Source organism: Convolutriloba macropyga, chromosome 14 (assembly GCF_964194025.1).
Source record: "Convolutriloba macropyga chromosome 14, txConMacr16.3, whole genome shotgun sequence".
In the NCBI taxonomy this organism is placed as follows: Eukaryota; Metazoa; Xenacoelomorpha; order Acoela; family Convolutidae; genus Convolutriloba; species Convolutriloba macropyga.
Genome location: NC_134481.1, coordinates 3,454,830 through 3,476,929, shown reverse-complemented (window position 1 = coordinate 3,476,929; position 22,100 = coordinate 3,454,830). Strand labels below are relative to the sequence as shown.

General features: G+C 37.0%; 1 protein-coding gene across 1 annotated transcript in view; it reads left to right on the top strand.

Annotated features, from left to right (window-relative positions):
• The window catches only part of LOC142353119 (uncharacterized), a 51,427-nt gene that overhangs the window by 12,940 nt on the left and 16,387 nt on the right, over positions 1-22,100 (top strand). The window contains exon 2 of the mRNA XM_075405326.1: positions 20,079-20,334. Coding sequence (XP_075261441.1) covers positions 20,079-20,334 — 256 coding nt within the window. The remainder of the gene's footprint in view (positions 1-20,078; positions 20,335-22,100) is intronic.

The window sequence follows — 22,100 nt, the reverse complement described above, 5'->3', positions numbered from 1 at the left end:
TGGAAAGGGTTACAAACAGTCATTTACAGACGAGGTTTTTGAAATTTCGTCTGTCCCAACATTGAAACCTCCAACGCATTCTCTTATCGATAACAATATAGAAATTATTCAGGGTAAATTCTATCAACCCAAACTCCAATTAGTTCGATAGTCGCCTGTGCAAAATGGCAAATAAACGTTTTGAAGATGAATTTACGGTACATGTAATCTCCTCCGCTTCGATGGAGATCTTCGATCAAAACACATTAGCTTCATTCAGGAATTTTTTCAATGATGAAATACAACTGTCAGGAGACTGGAGAGTAGCTTTGAGTGAAATTATTTTTCCAACAAAAATAGAGCACATCACAAACGGAGTCCTAATTTCTTACAGTTTAAGTGGTTTAGAAGATCACCAACGGAATAGCTCTGGAGCCAATGTCATATCACGTCCATACAACGGCGAGCGATTAGCTTTCATGCCAGGAACTTTTGATACTGTGCCACAGTTGTTAGCTACCATTAAAAGAACTGTTGGTTTACCAAATTTTTCTTTCAGAGAAATTAAATGTTCCGGTAAATTTGAAATTGTCTTTGGAAAATACGAGGGAATTACGTTTCCAAGCGATGAAATTCCTAGCATTATTGGTTTCAAGGGCACTCCTGATGGACGAGGAACACACATTGGTTATAAAATGGATACAATTGCAAATAAACTGATGAAAAAAGATGATACTAAAGCTTTTATGGGTGACTTTCCAGCTGATCTGTGCGCCGGGAAACATTTGCTATTCATTTATACAATCATTATTGAGTATCAATACGTGGGCGATGCGAAAGCACCTTTATTACGAGTCATTGATTCAAAACAACGATTGAAAACGGTAGCATCTGCGAGCTTGAACCAACACACAGAATAGTTTTTTCGAATTTGGACTACAAAAAACTTCTTTCAAATACGATTCAGTCAATTTCTATAGAACTACGCACCGAAACAGGTCAATTAGTTCCTTTTTCAGGGACCGGAAAAGTCATTTTGACGTTACAGTTTAAAAAATTTGGCGAGTAAAAGCAATGGATTCATACTACACCAATCAAGCATCTGCATTGCCTTATTTTTCTGGGCACTATAGGCAAAGAGGTAGCGGCTTTGGAGCTTTAGCAAGTGGCATCGGAAGAATCGCTCTACCTATTGCAAGAAAATTTATTTTACCAGCAGCAAAACAAGTTGGAAAAGAACTTCTGTTACAGAGCGTACCAGAGTTAATGGACGTTGTCAGTAAAAAAAAATCTTCAAAGCAAGCGCTGAAAAACACGATATCAAATACAGTCAAAAAGCAAACAGGAGGCTCATTGGCACTGCGAATGAGACAAAGACGAATGAATCGTAGACAATCTAAACGTTCAGGTTCAAAAGCGAGAAAAGGTAGCAAAAAAAGAAAAGTAGTCATTTCAAAATACAAACAGCCAAAGAGAAGTCGGTCGGATTTCTTTGCCAAAGATAAAGATGATCGGTAATATGTTACCAAAAGAGGCAACACATAGTTCCTTGGATTTAATCGAAAAACCAGCGCTTCTTGTAACTTTTGATGGGAGCTTTTGTCAAAAAGTAGGGCCAGTTTACAGTCCTAACGGACCCATGCTTGAGTTTGAGGTTGCTGGAGACAGAAATAATTTTATTGATCTGCAAAAAATCTTCCTGGAAATCAAATGCAAGATAGTTCAGGCTTCTGAAGCTGACTTAAAATATGATGCTGGAGCTGCAGCAGATGTAACCAAAACAGACGTTCCTTACGTTTGTAATAATGTTTTACATTCACTCTTTTCTGACTGTACAGTATCAGCCAACGGACTGAAAATTTCAAATGCAAATGGAAATTATGCTCACAAAAGTTTCATGGAAACCGAATTTTCTCACAACAAAGACGCAAAGGCTACTTGGTTGGCTTGCCAAGGTTATTCGTACGAGGATAATCCTGGAGCGATAGCAACAGCCGAAGTTAACAGACGAAAAACTTTGGTTAGACAATCTGCTGAATGTACTTTTTATAGAAAAGTGGCAGTAGATTTTTTTACATGTGATCGACATCTTTTGAGTGGGGTCACATTGCGAATTTCCTTTCGAAGATCAATAGATGATTTTGTTGTAATATCTGATGATGCTGGAAAATCATACAAAGTAAAAATTATAGAAGCTAATTTGTATGTGAGAAAAATGACATTGAACGACGACGTCGTTTCTGCCATTGAAAAAACTTTACTAACAAGCCCAGCGTCCTATCCTTACTTGGAAACTATAACAAAAACATTTCTGGCTTCTACTGGTTTGCAAAGTTGGAAACAGGAAGATGTTTTTAGCAGGGAGCCTATTCGACGTCTTGCCATTTGTCTTAACACAAATGAAGCTTTCTTAGGAAGCAAACAACTCAATCCTTTTCACTTTCGCAAATTTAATCTGGAGCAGATATGTATTTATCGAAATGGACTCCCCGTTGCAGACAGCCCCATAAATATAGCTGACGTAAAACGCTTGTACTTCAACACAATGTCAGATTTAGCCTATATTGACAATGGACATGGAATAAGTTTGTCTGAATACCCTAACCATTTTATTATGGTGTTTGATCTCACCAGCACTCAGCAGGCGTCACATGATTTTATTCACCCCGAACTCACCAATTGTTCAATTTTAATTGAACTTAAGTTTTCAGCGGCCTTACCAAGCAACATTGAAATTTTTATAATTGGTGAAAAAGCTAGCACAATTTTCATTGACTCTGCTCGGAGAGTTTCAAAAAATCATATTCTCACAAACTGATGGATGAAGATGAAATAAACAACCTCGTTCAACGATGTAAATTGTTAAAGCATAAGTTTCATGGTGTATTTGCTGCTGATAATTTTCCGTTTAACCTATCTCATAACAGCTTCATTATAGTGAATGTATCAACTTCTCAAACAATTGGAACACATTGGACACTTATTTGTCGGAAAAACGGAAAATATATTTTTGCAGATGCACTGGGACAAAATCTAACTTCATATAAACATTTACAAAATAGACTTGCTTCCTCTGCTGGTAATATTCAAACTGTGTTTTGATTGCTTAGAAACCAACCAATTCAAAAACCAAACTCAATATTGTGTGGCTTATTTTGCATTTATATTGCTCATTACCTTTTTGATGAAAAAGAATTTGTAAAGATGAGTGATGTTGATTTGATACGTTTCACGCTTCATATGATGCTCTAACATTACTAACTTTTGTATTGAAATAAATTTTTTTTCAACACTTTATTTTTTCTTCATAAACTAAGCGAACACACAAAACATCATTGTCTATATCCAATTTTCCATAACCACTCACAAAGATATCCATTATTTGACAGAAAGCACCAGAATGAGGACCATGTAAAATTTTCTCAAGTCTCTTAAGAGTTTCAGTAGACAATCGGTCAGTTTGCAATTGTTGGTTTGATTTTTTCTCAACACTATTTTCCAGAGTTTTGAAAGCAGTACTTCCAACTGTCCGATGAGTTTTGCAGCCAACGCCATTGACCAAATTGGGTAAACGTTTTTGAATGTTTGTAGTGTCTCCCTTCGTCTGTAACGTTAGACCATTGTATTCCACAGCTAGCTTCAATTTTTCGAAAACCGTACCGATTGTCTCCAAGTCCTTGCCATTCGAGAATAAACAATTGAAAGTTGTAAATAAGCATGGAACAGAACAAAGTTTAGTTTTTTTAAAGAAATCTGTAGTAACATCTGACACATCAAACAAAACATGATAATGATTAGCAGGTAAAACTCCACAAAAAGGCTATCAGTGTGCATGCATATGGCTGAAACTTTAGCAAACGTTGATTTTGGTTTCTCTTCAGTGATAAAAAGTCTGAAATTTTTTTGAAATTGCTTGAAGTAACCAGGTGAACGTTCATACATAGCTTCTACCATTTTCAATTGAGCTCTTTAAATTATTCAGAGAATTCGTGTTCGTCGTCTTTTTGTTTTAATTTAGGTTTCTTTGCAGAGGGAGCTTTCAGAGTAGAATCGTTTTCAGTGTTGTCGTTAGCAGCAGAACGAATTTTTCCGTTCTTTTTCGATAACTTTTCAAACTCTTCTAAAGTCAGTGTTATTCTCTGGTGAAGTTCAAACTCTTGACCAACTTTTTTGAACAACTTTAGGAAGATATAAGTTCCTGTTTTGTCATAAGTTTTCACTGTTGCTCGGATCAAACGTTTTTCACTTTTGGAAACGTCAAAATGAGCGTCTCCAAACTCAGCGTCGGACTCCGCTGTAAAAGGCATTTTTGTGTTTCTTATTCAATATATTCAACTAACTGTTTTGCTTCAAGAAAAACCGTGTCAATGATTTCGTGCACTAAAATTTTATAGAAATTACACGCAGACGCTAAAAATAGAATTGGTTAACTGATAAGAAATATGATCTATTGAGTTAACAGTATTTGTACGTTAGTCCTGTAGGCAAACGCATAAATGTCTTTATCCTATGTATGCATACAAATTCCCATGGTACTAGAGCCTGCCTTAACTTCAGGGTGGTCTTGTCTGGAAACAATATAACTTTAATGTTTGGTTTAACAGATAAAACCAAAATGAAGAGTACATGTATGACCTTAGGTGTGTCAATAGACTAACTTGATCAATAAAGTGAGCCCAACACGTGTGCCAAAACTTGACGCTTTAACGACATTGAACAACCTACATACTTGTTGAAATTTTCATTCAATTCTATATTCAAGTTCACGCTTGTAATACTGCAAACAAGTGTCTTTTTAAAATAACTGTACCTCAATTCATTTTTGATTCAATTTTTCGTTTCAACATTACTAGTATTTGCTTCAAGGAAACATTATCTTTCAAATTTTTCGTTATTGTGGTTTAACTTCAATTATAACTTAACAGTTCATCTGAATTTTCCAGAGATTGCAATGTCTTACCATATTTTGTCAGAAAGCGATTTGTCATGTGAACGCACAATTATCTATCAAACTGTACATGAAAACTTCATAGTAATTGTACAACAAAAACGTTCTCATGAAAATGAAGAGTGGACATCTCACGACCATTGCATGCTTCCAAAAATATTCATCAATTTTATGGCTCAGTTACCCGACAAACCCGAAACTACTGGTAGTAGATTCATTACATCAGGGGGAATTGTACCACCAACAACACTTTTGCCCCCCCTGGAACAATATGATATATCGAACTTACCAATTGGAACCAAAAAATTAATATACAAATACGATTGCGACTGTGTACCCTTCTATGAGAACCAGCTCGTTGTTTTGCAAGCATGCGACAACCTAGCGGATCTTTGGGGGCTTCCAAAATCTCCTGAGTCTCCTACAAATCTGTCACCATTTTGCACGCCTACTGCGGACCCCAGTCCAACACTCAGCCCAGATAGCTCAGAGCAGAGTCCTTCACTTTTTTCGAATCTAAAAAGCAACAACTTATGGATAAACTTTGACAGTCCTGCAGACACAAACGATCTGTTGAAAAACCTTTCTGGAGACAACTTTGAGACTCCCACAACTTACAATGGAATTGAAGAACAAGAAGATACCCCCACCAAAAACTTCTCTTTAACTTCCGAAAACACTGAAAACCCCTCAGTTGACAATGTTCCAAAAAAGAGAAAAATTTCAGCTATGCGAGAACTCTTTGACAAATCAAAATAAATTCATTTTTGATGAGCTGATTTTATAAAACTTGAAAACAGTATGGTGTCCTAACTGTATTCACATTCATTCACCACATATTGATCACAATCGGATTTCCATAATTGTATTTTCTTCAGAATATATAATTTTTCATTATCTCTAAGTAAGGAAGCAAAAAATTAAACAAGAAACAAATTATCTTGACATTTTTGCAGAACAATTATTTTCCTCTGAGTGCTGAGAGTCAAATTGAGATATCTCTGCTTACAGTGAACACAAAATCTGTTTGAAGAAACAATTCAAATGTCTGAGAAACATAATTTTTAAAGGTTCCTATATGAAAAATGATATTTAGAAAATTTTTAATGAAATTTGCGTTTTACTTTTCACGACGTACTGTGAAAGTGATTGAACTAACTGTTTGGAACCGATTAAAAGAATGAAGGTACTGTTAAAAATTAATAGAGATATTTACTATTTTTCAACAGAAATTTCACAAAAATTGCAATTTTTAATGATATTTTGAACTTACTATTCTTATATATATTTCTGCAATAAACTCAAATTACAACTCAAATTCCACAATACAAAGAAAACTTATTATGGGAGTACATGCATTATTTAAGAAGAACTGGTAAGCCTATTTATTGTTCCTGCCATGTTTTGCCTATGTTTTACACAAAGGTCTCAGACATAGTTGAAATTTGTATATTATGGATTGTCATGATAAGAATTATATTTAATTCCGCCCCCTCATGGTTAGAAAACATTGTACTACCTAAAGCTGTAAACTGAAGGTGTGCTCAAGAATTAAACGAAACCCGTGTAGTGCCACGCAATCAATACTTCATTTCTTGACTTGATTGCAGAAAATTCAGCTTTATCTGTTCGTCAACTTTTGGGTGAAAAAGTTTTAATAAATTGGAAAACATAAAGCAAAGAATTTATACCTCTATTTGGTTGCAAAAAAATTTCAAAGCTTTTCAGGCTTTTACTATAAATTAGTATTTCCTAAGCATTTTAAAAACTCTCTCAACTTAGAAATATCTCAAAAACATTCTTAACGTTATCAATCATTATTTTCTACATTTCTTACCCTATTATTCAAAAGTCTCAACACCATTCAAAGCTTAAAAACTGCGTTCCGTACTTCTGTACAGTATGCCAGTTCAGTGTCCAAACTGTTCTGCTCAGCTCTCCAACAGAAGGTCCCTTAACAAGCATATGAAAAATATACATAAAATTTTTCCAGAAATACCGACTTTCAGCTGTTTTCAGTGTTTCGAGAACGTTAGAAGTCTTCCTACACTGCGTAAGCATTCTCATATTTCTCATCAACAGCCCATTTTAAAAGTCTGCTATACTTGTCGCGTAGGTTTTCAATCAAAACTCGAATATGCAGAGCACATAAACAATGAGCATGGTCTGCCCATTTTGGACTTGGAAACCCATGAAGTTGATACAACTAGACCAACAGTCAGTTCAATTAGCGATGGCGTAAACTACTACGAATTTGAGCCGGCCCAGGGGGATTTAGACATTATGAAATATCTGTTCAGGAACCGGGAGGAAATTTCGAAAACAGTCCAAAAACACACGCACAAGTTTCCACAAAAGGTTCAACTTGTAGTAGAAATGACGCTTCAGAAACCTTTGGATGATAATCAAGAAAAATTGAGCGTGTTTTTCAATACGAATACACGAATTGTATATCATTCAGGGATTTCGGATGAAATTTTTGAAGACCTTGTCGACAACATTGTTTCAAAACTTGTTTCGTTTTCAAGCTACGGAAGTGGTTGGCAGCTACTCTCAATAGACAAAGTTACCCTGAAGCTGGCCAAATATGTGCCTGTCCGTGGAAGCAGTTTCATACCGTTTCATGAGGGACATCCGTTGAGAAGGGATTCGAATTTGCTGAACATACACAATGGAAGCGACAACAACTGCTTTCTATATTGCTACACAGCTGGATACCACCTAGTTTACAAAAAAGAAAAACTGGAACCGCCAGTTCCGTGCGTCAGACCTAGGACAAATGTTCTTACATACAGTAGAGAGAACCCATCAGCCAAGATGCCGAAAGGAAACTTTGAAATGCCAATGAGTCTTCATGACATATCAAAGTTCGAAGATCTCAATGAAGTGCAAGTCAATGTTTTCAGGTAACGAGATATTTAAGTTACACTGTTGTCTACTATAAAAAGCCTTTCGAAGTAAAAACAAGTTTGAATTTAATGAAAAACTCCGTTATCTAATATTATTTTTTGTTTGATATCCCCCCCTCCCCCGAAATTGTAAAAAAGTTTTGCTTCAGGTATAACAAGAAACAGCTACTGCCCCTGAGATTGTCGAAAAGAAAACCATTTCCCTTTGTTCTGGACTTGATGCTCCTACAAAAAGAAAAGACCTACCACTACGTTCTCATTATCAATTTAAAGAAACTTGTTGCCAAAGTCAAAGGAAGGGAGTATCGTGATAGGAGCGAGCTGTGTCGCAATTGTTTTCATGTATGTTCATCAGTAGGGCTACTCACTTCTCATCAAAAAGTATGTCTGGAAAACGAGTCAGTACAAATAACAATGCCCACACTCGACAAAAACAACGTAAAGTTTGAGAACTATGCGGCAAGGTGGTTTTCACCTTTTGTTGTGTACCTGGATCTGAAATCTCTGATTGTGCCCGTTGCAACGGCAAAAAACAATCCAACTATTTCAAGCACTTCTACATTAGAACAACATCTTCCTTGCAGTTATTGCATGATTGTTGTTGAACGTGATAACTCTGAGCCCCTGCATTTTGATATATACACTGGACCTGATTGTATGGAACGCTTTGTTACAAAAATAGAGAAACTTGCAAATTATCTCTGTCAGCAAAAGCGGAAATTCTCATGTTTTCTCGGCACAGCACCTCCAAGAGACACCTGGTCAAAGTGTTGGATTTGTAATGTTGATTTCAACAATGATAACGAAAAAGTATTAGACCACTGCCACTACAACGGACAATTCATTGGGTATGCGCACAGTGCATGTAAACTAAACCGAAGAACGCTAAACTACACTCCAGTGATTGCCCACAATATGATGAATTATGATTTACATCATATTGTGAAGTCCTTACACTCGGCTTCACAGTCGACAAAAATTGAAGTCATACCAACCAATGATGAGAAATTTATTGCACTCAATTTCGGCGTTTTTATCGAAACGCGAAAACGCAAGCGTGATGAACTTGCAGTGTACGAGTACCTTCGTTTTATCGATAGCTTCAAGTTCATGCCTTGTAGCTTAGACAAACTAGTACAAAGTTTACCCGACAACAAATTTTCTCTCCTAGACCACTTCTATCAGGGCTATACAGACAAGCAGCGAAAACTGTTGAAGAAGAAAGGAAACTTTCCTTACTCATATCTAGACTCATTCAGTAAGCTAAATGAACTTTCTCTTCCATATCTAAAGAACTGGAAGAACAGTTTAAAAGACAACCAAATCGACGTCACAAATGAGGAACTCATTCAGTTGAATAATGTGTTCAAAGTGTTTAACTGTGAAAACCTTAAACAGTTCCTCCAACTTTACCTTACAGGAGATGTTCTCCAGTTAGCATGCTGGTTTGAGGAGCTACGGTCCGTGTGTTATAACACATACGGATTGGACTGTTCGCAATTCTATACGGCCTCAAACCTTTCAGGAAGTGCCTGCTTAAAAGTTTGTGAACCAGAACTTGAGTTACTGACTGATCGACAAATACTTGACTTGACGGAAAGGATGATGCGTGGAGGGTTGTCCTCCGTCTTTAGCTCAAGACATGAGGTTGCCAACAACACCATGTTACCGGAATTTGATGAGTCAAAAGATGTTTCATCAATAATCTACATTGATGCGAATAATCTTTACGGTGGCATCATGCTCCAATACCCAATGCCACTCAAGGATTTTGAGCTCGTTGAAGACATTTCATTAGACACAATATTACAAACCGAAGATGAGGGGGATAATGGTTTCCTGGTTGAAGTCGATTCGGAGTACCCTGACGAACTACATGATAAACACGCACACTATCCACTCGTACCAGACAAGGAAACAATTGATCCTCTAGAATTGAGTGACTTTCAAACTTCTCTAAAAAACACCCTTAAATTGACTGTGTCAAAAATCAAAAAACTGAGACAGACCTTCCATCCCAAGAAGAATTATGTGGTTCACTATCGTAACCTGAAATTCTACGTTAACAACGGCATCAAAATTACAAAGTTTCATCAAGCTGTAAAATTCCGACAATCGAAATGGCTTTCAAGCTACATAGCACTCAACACGCAAAAGCGACAAGAAGCGTCCACGAAGTTTGATCAAGATTTCTATAAACTAATGTCAAACTCGACCTTTGGAAAATTTTGTGAAAGTCTGCGAAACCGAGTGACAGTTTCATTTGCCAGAACAGAAGAGGAACTTCTGAAAGCAACATCTGAAGGCAAAGTTTCATTAATCAAAATTATAGACGAAAACTTGACTCTGATAACTAAGAAAAAGCAGTCTATCCTGTGGAACAAACCAACAATTGTTGATGCTAGCTTTTTAGAGGTTTCAAAGCTCTTCATGCTAGAGTTCCATTACAATGTAATGAAAAAACAAACCGATTGTGTGCTGTTGTATTCCGATACAGACTCTTTCATTTACAAGCTTAAAAGCAAAAATTTTTATGACGACTTGGAAAAAAATTTGGATCTCAAAAATCATTTCGACCTCTCAAATTTTCCAACAGATCACAAACTCTACGATAGATCAAACGAAAGAGTTGTCTTAAAGTTCAAAGATGAACTTGCGGGAACGCCAATACAGGAGTTTTGTGCCCTTAAACCAAAATTGTACTCTATTCTCGTTGCTAACGGCCAAACAAAAATGACCGCAAAAGGAACCAAAAAATTCGCTCAAGCCAAATTGAACCACGAGATGTTTAAAAAGACATTAGAAACCGGTGATCTAGTGAGAGTAGAAAACATCAAGTTCAACACCGACAAACACCAATTACAAACTGTTTATGTCAACAAAATTGCACTAAGCGCATATGATGACAAAAGATATATCAGCGCGAATCGAAAAACTACGCTACCATTTGGACACTATTCGTTGAGGGATGAGTACATTACGAAGAAAATGTGCGTTGAAACCGATTGGGATACAGAAATGCACGAACCGTATAATGTGTTCGAACTTCCCAAAGTTAGAGAGGCATTGGGCTGGGAAACACCTGATCCCGGCTTTTATCAGCCATCATATTCGAATGAAGAGTTAAATGATGTTGTCAACCTTTCAAACCTGTCTGATCATTCTGACGACTCTAATCATAAAATCAGTAACCCCTTCATTCTCACCGAAGCCGAGGAAAGCCTGGATAACTCTACCAGCAGCAGTGACAGTGATACTACTTTAGCAAACATTAGCAAACAAAGAAAGAAAACTGCTAATGTGAACAGAAACCTATTCAATGAAAGCAAAAGTCTTGATTCTAGAAACTCTGACACTGATTGAATTGGTATTTTGTTTTGTATTTTGAATTATGACTTCTCAGAAGGAAAGTTAGTTTCAAGAGAATAAAATATTGCTAATCAAATAGTTTTTTCGAGGAAATTGTTATGGTAGACCTTATCTGAGAAAATTTTCAAGTCAACAAAAAATGAGTTTTGAGTGCTCTTTCATAGCGCAAAATCCATTTCAGACCATTTTAGGACTCTGAAAAATTTTGAAAAATTTTTTTCAAAAATTCGAATTTTTTATGTTTCGACCCCTATACTACTTAGGTGAAAAAAATTGAAGTCAACAAAAAATCACTTTTGAGTGCTCTTTCATAGAGCAAAATCCATTTCAGACCATTTAGGACTTTGAAAAACTTTGAAAAATTTTTGAAAAAATTTTTGAAATTTTTTGAAAAATTTTAGGCTTCTGGTGTCTTATATTAGGTTTTTTATGTTTTCACCAAAAAGATTTAGTGAGAGTTCAAAACTTAGGTAAGACCTAATTCTATATACAGCGAACATTTCATCATAGGATATCTGCCATGTTACTGGAGGGCGGGGGGTCCGGACACCCCCCCCCCCCCCCCTACAAGGACTCTCACCACCGAAAAACTGATTTTCTCTTAGTGAAAGCAAGTTTTTTGGTTAAGTTTCGCCAGCCAACTTAACCCAAGAATTTCTCTCAGGCTGGCGAAACTTAACCAAAAAACTTGCTTTCACTAAGAGAAAATCAGTTTTTCGGTGGTGAGAGTTCTTGTAGGGGGGGGGTCCGGACCCCCCCCCCCTCCAGTAACATGGCAGATATGATTACTACTAGCGTATATGTTTGTTTTTAGTTCATCTATTGAGTAATTGTACTTTTTGCCAATAAATGATGCCTTTGTAGCAGTAGAAATACTGTATATACACCTTCATTCAATCAGAGACCAAGAAGACACTATTCTAATTTATATAGAGAGAACTCTACTAACAATAGTCAGTCTAATAAAGTAGTTGCACAATGTGCGTATGTCTGACTCCGGTGTTATTCTGTATAACTACCATTATAATTGAAATATACCTTCAGTGTTTTACTGAGTCGGTTATTCTTAGAGATATAGGCAAGCATACTTCACGCACAGGAATAAGTAGCCCTATCTCTTTATACCTTAAGGCTGCAAAAGGCGCCCACAACGGGTCTGCCTGAACTGGTGCCACCAGTGAGTTAATAAACTCTAGCTGTAAAAAGAACTCACACAAAACACACTATTCTCTCCTGAGAAAAAAACTTAGATCTAGCTTATATAATCTTATATTCTTTTTACACTTGAAATTTAGAAAACGGGAAACACGACCCCAACAAAACCAAAATAATTAATATTAAAACACAAATGTTAATAAATTGAACCATCACACTGGTCAAACTTCCTCTAATCTTGATTCACACTCTGAGGGACTGCAATTAGCTGTTCTTACACAATAGAACAAGCGTCTAAAGCGTGAAAATTTACCTTTTGAAGTTAAACACTATCAACAACAAGATGATTTAAATATACTTTTAAACATAGCAAAACAACTCAAATATAAATATTTTGCAGTAGAGCAACAGCCTCGCCTCTCATTACCAGAGAAAACATCACAAGTTTCACGAACTGTTTTGCTTTCCTATCTAATTGAAATTTATGGAGCTCAAAACACAAAAGCCTCGATTCTTTTTCTTTGTGATCCTGACACAAACACATATATTTCTCTAAATTTTGACACTATATTTAACCCGCTATCAGATACACTATTTGAATTCCTTAACGGAATTTGGTCAGAAATACAACCCCCGGATAGAACGGGTGTTTTTAGAAAATGTTCTTTAGAATTTCTCAAACGTTTAGCTTCTACACTTAATTTTGCCGCTTTACAATCACGGAAAGAAAGCGTGCATAAAATCGCTCGACAAGAAATAGAAGTTTTCACTCATCTTCTTAAAACATACATAAGCTCTGTAGAAGATGCGGATTGAAACGAAGAAGAGATTCTCGACTCTCTGAAACTTCTAACCTGGTATATACAAAGATTTTGGAAAAGTTTGGTGAGACATATTTTTCCAGCCACAAAACAAATAGCTGAAACGTATGCACGGTTATTACCTAAACTACAGAAGCATTACATTATATCGATGATCTGAACTGGTTTCCGGAAAATTTCACAACTATTACAGAAAACCATCGGAAACTATACAAAAGTTGTCTGTCAACCATAATAATATCAAACTAAAAAATAATAACGCAGAAAACCAACCATTTACATGTACAGAAACTCAGAAAAACACAAATATTTCTCTTGAAGCATCACCAATAGAAAATCTAGATACTATAATCCACACAAGACCAACGGACACTTATGTTAACGAATTAACGAAACTACAGAAACATATTTTAATTCCACATTACAAGATGATGGAACACTCTTTTGGTCAAGATCTCATTGAACAAGATAAACTAATTTTTCACCCACAAGCTAATGCACCACCTATTTTTAGGGTAAAAACAAACCCATCACCCTTTATCTGCCAAAAAATTCACTATAAGTTTGACAGATACACAAAAAAACACAGCAGGATATTTTGTACTCTACAATCCTCGACAAAGATACTTAGCGACAAAGAAAGCTGAAAGCTTTTGTCTTGAAATCTCACTCAACAAAGTCTTTAGGTTTGATCACTATAACAGGTATGTTAAAAATATGAACAAACCTTTAATTCGCAAAGAAATTGAAGCTCGTAGAGAACTTGCACGCGTTGTTCTCATAAGTAATCACCACTACCATCCCCAAATGATACAATTTGATGTACGTGATTCACGCCGGCAAGCTAACACTGAAGCCAAACAAGGTTGTTTTCAACTCGATCGCTACAGACCTTTCGCTTTCCAACACGAAAGCATGGTTTACAATCTACGGGACCATGATTGAATCCCAAATGCTACAATTAATTCCTGGGCTAATTGTCCAGGTCAAAATTTAAAACATGAATATCATATCACCCACACATTAGGATGGTCACTTCAATTAACTAACATTACGCTTAGTTTTGTGGTAAAATCATAAAACATTTACTAGGGCAAAACCCGTGTAAAATGCGATCTTGGACGAGGTTTCTGTCCTCCAAATCACGCTATCAAAGCAACAGTTATTTGCGAACCCAACAATCACCGTCGTATTTTTGACGTTGGTAGAATATGCACGCTTTATAAAATTTCAAAAAGGAGATTTTATTGAAACACTCAAAAATAATGAATCTGATTGCACACATTTATTCCAGTCGTTATCAATAACATCTTTATTATGAATCTGCACTTTCTCGTTTCGAGTTTCTCACAAAACCTCCATATAAATGTAACGAAGATAGCCCATTTTATGCTATACAATATCAAGAAGGTAAAGCTTTTTCAAAGGCAAAGCTTCAGCAGAAGTAAAGGAAGTACATACAAATATTCCTAATGGAGCACCCTTTGTCACACCATATACTAAACCAAATATCCACAATGAATATGTTATCCCACAAGAATCACCTGTTTACTGTAACTCTGAAAAGTGCAAAATTTTTAGAAAAAAAGATCTTGGTGCTTTCCACACAAAGGTACAGATTGATGAAAAACTTGATTACATAGTTAGCCGAGTCTTACTAGAAATGGACCACACAAGTCTATCTATTTAAAAGAAACTTTGCGATCTAGATCGCGCTATTAAACAAACTGCACCGCATTTATTCTTTTAACACCAATATTTCTACTCGTAGGATATGTCATCACAAGACTGCAACGCACATTCACTACGTTTGAAAGCTCAAATGTAATTTCACTCTTTCAATGTAAAGTTGCCTCATCACCTCTTTATGTTTTAGAGAACCAATGTTTCGAACGAATTCCTATATTCTACCAAAACAAATTACAGTTTGTAGACCAAGTCACACGCAAGACCTTCCCTTGGTCTATTAAAGCACCATCTAATTTGAAAAAATTTGGTCGACAAAAATCACTTGATGCGGATGGCGAGGAGTCATACTGTTTAACGAGTTATTCAATTAAAGCGCGAAATTCAGTCAGAACTTCCACGCCTGGATAAATTGAAAACCGTTTCAACCACGCGGACTTTACAGCACAACAACTTGGCATATATAGTCAACACGACTGGACTAAATCCATCGATAAAAGGAAATTTAATTAAACAGTAGACGCCGCCACCAAGAAATTTGAAGTAGCACAAGCTGTAACTTTTGCAGATCTTGCAAAACAAGAACAATTACAAACACAATTCTCACTATTAAAAATTGAATCCAATAACTATTTTATTAAACTCTTTATTAACGGAAAAAGAATTTTCACTTCACCATCTCGATCGGCGTGACTTCATCGACGGCATTTATTTGAAAGAATCCCTCATAGGAATCCTTGGATACCCTTGGTACGTATTAAAACCAAAAATAACCTTATATGGACTGTTTTGAATTTTATACAGTGCCTCATTGGCCTATTTCGTAGAGCATTTAATGCATTCGATCTCAAATACCTTCACGACCCCAATATCACATTGGCTAAGATTATTACCTCTGAATTTTTTGGAGCATTTTCACAGACAATATATCACGAGTTACAATCGGGTTCCACACAAAATAAACCACCATCACCCAAGAAAAGACGGATAAAATCCGTTGACAGTTGCATTCAACCCTCGCAATTTGAATTGAATCTATTACACAAAATGTTTGAAAACTTCTATAGGAAAATCTCCTCTCTTGTACACAATAACTCAAATTACAAATCGCGCTTCTACTCTCCCCTCCTCTATTTATGAATGCTACGAATTACCAGTCACACAAATGAAACCTGATTTTCAATCCCTACACTTGCACACTTCTCATCCAAATAGACTCAAACGCTCACGCTTCACAGCAGTCACCAATACAGCACAGGAAGGACGTTCACCAATTTCCCAAATGTGGATCCTACAGCATATGACCTCATCATGCTGGAGGTTAATGACATCCTGCCCTTGCTGCTCACAATTTGGTGCTGCCCCACACAGTACTAGAACCAGTGCGCGAGATGCAAATACTTTCCCTCTTCACGATGGCTCAATCCTCCCCACAACCAGAGTCTGTGGACACACTCAACTACGCACGGGTGAACCCACTGCCTTTACCCGCTACATCCTCCTCCTCCTTAGAAGAACTCCACCTCCATTTTGAGAGTGATACGATTTCCCCAAGCTCGTCACAAGAGCTACTCCTTCAAGGAGATCAACAGCCACACCCAACAATTGAGAAAACCACAAACGAACTGACCTTCACATCCCAACTACAACCCCAGCTTACGACTATCTCCTCTTGGGCTGATGAGTTTGCCATCGCTGAACAATCAGGTGGCTCCACGCCTGAAACGGTCCTGCCAAACTGGGCATACTCTGGCAGAGTTTGTGGACCTTGACCACGGTCTCAACCGCTGGTGTTCCCACCAGCAGTAATGCCCACACACCTTTCACAACGACCAAGTGTACCTTCACCACCGTATGGCCCAACCATTCCACCTCTCCAACCACAGACATCTTTTCCACAACCACGCCCTATGATCGACCGACATCGACGGACAATCATCGGTGCACCCTCCCTTCACCTAGGAGACGCCCTAAAATAACAGCACACGAGATCAATCCCGTACACTCTTCACCAATTCAGGGTTCACAGTCAACCTCCCGACACACTGCAAGCCCACCAAGAGGCCCACAGCCCTCCTCCTCTAGAGGAAGACCAAACCCCTTTGCTCCCACACAAGGGACCACTCATAGAGCACCAGGATCCAAATTTCGGTTAAAAACTCCAGGAATTACCTCGGCATCGACACAATACACGGTGTCCGTGTTGCCGAGCGGTTAAACTATGCATCTACAACGCCACAACACGCTTTGAAGCCCACGGCTAGTTCCTGCTCCTTGGGACAATTAGAGATTGAGTATGTCCAAGAGGGTCACAATAGATCTCCATTTTCCGATCAACCCCTCTTCACAGAACGCTTTTGGTACCACTCCAAAAACTTGTTCACACTTGCGGACCGTCAGAACAATTGTTTGAACACGTTCTTCACTCGCGATGTCGCCCCCTACCGTATTTATCAAAAATACGACGACTTCTATCTCCAATTTGTTTTTTTGCATCCCACAAAGACGGATTTTAATAACCAAACACACAAAAAAAACAGAGTGAAAATAATACACACGATCCACAATTATTTATTTGTCAAACTCCAATTCCACAGGACAAATCCTAACATTCACATGAATTCGCGTCTTCAGTACGCCAACACCAAACTCACGTCACCCTTCTACATGAATAATAATTGAATAAATCCTCCGAATAATTTTGAAGGCACTCTTCGGAATTTCGATCCGATAAAAAATTAGTTCCTGTTTTTGCCGTTCTAAGCGAAGACCAATCGTCCAATACTCAACTCGATCGAATATCTCCAGTGTGTAGAAGGAGGAGCCACGAAATGCATGTACGGACACACCTTCAACCTCCTCTACATGGACTAAATGACAAGCAAGTTGGACAATCGAGAGCCATCAGCAGAGGAGACACAGATCCTCAACCGTCTTCTCGCGTTACAACCACACTGCAACGTCGACCTTTTCCCCCTTGCCCATGCAGCTTGCCTGGCACGAGACCAAGAATTCTTAGAATTCTTCAGGGATCCAGACAAATGGACCCCTGATTTTGAATTCAAATTCAGAACGTAAGCCACAGCCCTAAAACATCGGGCTCACAGTCCCTTAAAACTTACCAACTCACTGTTCTGAAAATTCACGAACTTTTGTTTTTTCTTTACTATTCTGATATTTCACTGTACATTTGTAATTTTATCTTTTCTTCTTTGCCACAATTGAAGATTAGAATCAGTTCTTTTCTTCTTCCTCCTGGTCGGGACTTTTTAAGCAAGTATTAAGTTTAACAATTAAATGTGATAGGGAAAGTAGCTCTCACAGTAGCAAAAAGATAGTTTTCCACCAGAAAGTAAGCTGGGAAATCCGATTGGTTCAAACTTCGTACCAGATGGAGATAAACAGAAATCTCATTGTAAAAACCAGACAGAGACTGCGAACTACAAGCGATCATCCTGCTGGGAACAAATTCTCACTACATGACAGTGAAGAGCAGTTGGGTACCCTAAACGTTATTGGCCAGCAACACGTGTAACTGGCACCCTCACTGGTTCTACAATCAAACAAACCCCTCACTGAAGACACTAGTCACTATTCGACAGACAGATAATCCAGACGACGGCGCAAGTCACAACTCTACTTCAGCGATCACAACTCTTCACCCTACCATTCAACAAAGATGATATATACAACGTCATTTTGCTACAGTTCACAAAATTGGATTTAAAACTCTTAACCCCAGATGGATGTAGCAGTAAAAATAATGGATGTGTACCTTCATGCGATCAGAGACTAAGACGTTACTATTCTCTTTTATGTAGAGAGAACTCTATTAACTATAGTCAGTCTGATAGAGTAGTTGCACGATGTGCGTATCTCTGACTCCGGTGTTATTCTTTATAACTACCGTTATAATTGAAAGTATTGAAGGTATATCTTCAGTGTTTTACTGAGTCGGTTAGTCTTAGAGATATAGGTAAGCCTATTTCGCGCGCAGAAATATGTAGCCCTAACTCCTTATAACATAAGGCTGTAAAAAGAGCCCACAATGGGCCTGACTTACCTTATTGATAGCATGGTAAATGGAAAAGGCTGTTTTTGACTCGATGGACGTTGAGTTTTTCCAAGCTCGAGAATGGGAAGGCATTGAAATGGAATTTTTCTGTTCAAAAGACATTAACAGCCTTGCAAACACAATTTTTAATCTTGTTTTGGATAATTTTTTTCTTTTCAGGGCAGTAACTGTCTTTATTTTGAATTTGCATTTTCTTCAAATGGTTTTTTTTTTGTTTTTTAAAATCCATACTTCATATTTTTCACCTGATTTCATAGGTAAGTTTTACGCTATAAATTTACAGTTGGAATTTCTGTTTTCTAACCAGTACAGTTTTGTTCTGTGTCCTTCTTTAATTGTAGTCATATGCTGATTCGTAATTGTTGAAAACCTGGAAAAAGGGTTTGAAAATGTGCCGTGAAAGCTTCTTTAACGACTGGAAACTTTAATGACTGGAAAATTATTGACAAAATTGTTTAACAAAAATTTTAAACTCGCGCTGGAAAAATTGCACAAAAGTGCAGAATTAGCGCTGACCTCCCGACCTTGTTTGTAATTTTGCGATTTTTTTAGGTAGGACCATTGAATCGATTGAAAGTCGATCGAATCGATTCGATCGAAAGTTGATATATCTCGATAAGACATGTATGATATTGCGGCATCTCTTGCAAAACTTGGAACACCTTAAGAAGAACTTTAAATACGAACATTTTGTATTAAAACTTAGTAAGATCTTGGTACCAACTTCTCAAGGTAAGCTAATAAAAATCCTGGCAGCTGTTAAAATCTTAGTAAATCTTGTTAGCATTTTTTGTTATCTGTTTCCGTTTTAAAATCTTAAAAAGCTGTCGATAAATTTATTTTCAAGTTTATAACTTTCGAGATCTCAAATGAGAAAGGAGAGTATAGTCGATCAGTAGCACTTTTCAACCTATCTTTGCACTGAAAATCTCTTAGTTGACGAAGTGTTATTTGTGTCATCCGGGTTTTATCTGGGCTTGAATCGGGCTTTCTGTTCAAACTCCGCTCGATTTAAAAATTTGGTTCATATTTTTCCTACAATATCTACTGAACATTCTGCCTGTTTTGCCAGGATTAGTAAAATCTCAATTTTTCCAATTTTCTCGGAGGTTGTAAAACCCACGTGAGTGTTTTAGGTTCTGGGCACTTTCAATCCTGTTAACATCTTGTATCGTAACACAAGTAAGCAGTGACGTCACATTTGGCTCCCAGCCAGAAAAGTGCCAGGTGAAGAGTGTGGGGGACATTATGGATCAAGAGGAGAAGATAGACTGCGAAGGAGCAATGTACTCAGAGATACCCTACACTAGTATCCCATGCAATGCTAAGAGGATCAACTTCGCAAACAATAATATCACTAAACTCACAAGGAACAGTTTCAGGGGATTGCAGGTTGGTAGAATCCCGGGTCAAGGTTTTTGGGTAAATTTTTGTAAGAAATGCTGTGAATGCGGTGAATTTTTGTAAAAAATGACGTGATACGTGATTGCGGTGAATGCGGTGACAATAAATATTTCACCGCATTTCTTACGAAAATTCACCGCCAAACCTCGACCCGGGCTGCCACAAGGGGCGAGTTCAAAGACCAAATTATCCAGTAGTAGAGGCTAAGCAAGAGAGGGGGGGTAAAAAGACGTACCTATGTATAAAGATTACCTATAGCCTATTTTCATCAATTTTCCAAAGACGTACCTAAAAAAGAGAGTGAGAACAATAGACCTGTCATCTTATCGTAATTACCCAGGGGTAATTATCTTAATTACCCCAGGGAAATGCATCCGCTCTAATGCACTTCAGCTAATCTTATCTACTTAATAAAATTCATCTGCAGAACTTTTACTTTCAAACTTTTCATTTACGCATAACTTTTTTTCGATTATCAATTTTTTTTTACTCATGATGTGAAAGCATGCAAGAAACCGATTTTTTGGCATTTTCTTTTGGTAGTATCTGTTTTTTTTTCTTGGTAGTTTCAGTTTCAGAAACCCGAAACCGTTAAAAAAAAATTGTATATAAAGTTGTTCTAATAATCGGTTGAAATTTTTTAACACAGATTTCAATGAAAAATACTAAAACACAGAAAACCATCACTGAAAATTTGTTTTTTTTCGTAGTTTCAGATTCCAAAACCTCAAACTAAAAATTTTTTTTTGGTCGAAAATGTATACTACAGTACAACTTTAGAGGGTATTTTTCGAAGTGAAGTTCAATGGTGGTAATTTCACGGTCAATTGTAGATTATGGGTTTGGGTTTTTTGTAGTTTTAGTTTCTCAAACCTCAAACTACAAAATAGTTTTATCGAGAATGTTGTGCTATATCAACTCTCTATATGTTGTTTTTAAACAAAGCATTTGATAGTGACTTCTTTAACTCCTTGAAGTTACACTTTTTGGTTTTTTTCTGAAGTTTCAGCTTCTGAAACCTGAAACCTCAATTTTTTTTTGAATTGTTTGTTACAGTACATCTTTATAGCGTAATTTTTAACGCAGAATCCAATGGGCATAATTTAAAAGTCGTGAAAAGAGGCAAATTTGTATTTGTTTTAGATTCTGAAACTTGAAACCGAAAAAAGTTTTTGGTAAAAAATACTCAATTCTTGTAAAAAATACCCTATTCTTGAAAAAATGAAAAAACCCATTTCATACCAAAAAATACCAAATTCTTGGCAAAAAATACACAATTCTTGCCAAAAACACCCAATTCTTGTCCAAAAATAGCCAATCGTTGTCAAAAAAAACCCAATTATTGCCAAAAATTACCCAATTATTGCCAAAAAACCCAATTCTTGGCAAAAAATTCCAAATTCTTGAAAAACAAACACTCCATTATTGTGAAAAATGCCCAAATATTGCCAACAGATCCCAGGTCTTGGTGAAAAACACCCAATTCGTGGCTCCTAATATCCAATTTTTGTCAAAAACACCCAAATGTTAACCAAAAAATATCAAACTGTGGCCAAAAAAAACAATTCTACCCCAAGAATATCTGTTTCTACTCATGAGTTACACAATTCATAGCAAAAATACCCATTTATTACCAAAATCTACAAAATTTTTGCCAAAAATACCTAATTCCTGCAAAAAAGAACCCAGTTCTAGTGGAACTATCCCAATACTTGCCACACAGAGACCCAAGTCTTGCCAAAAATACCCATTTT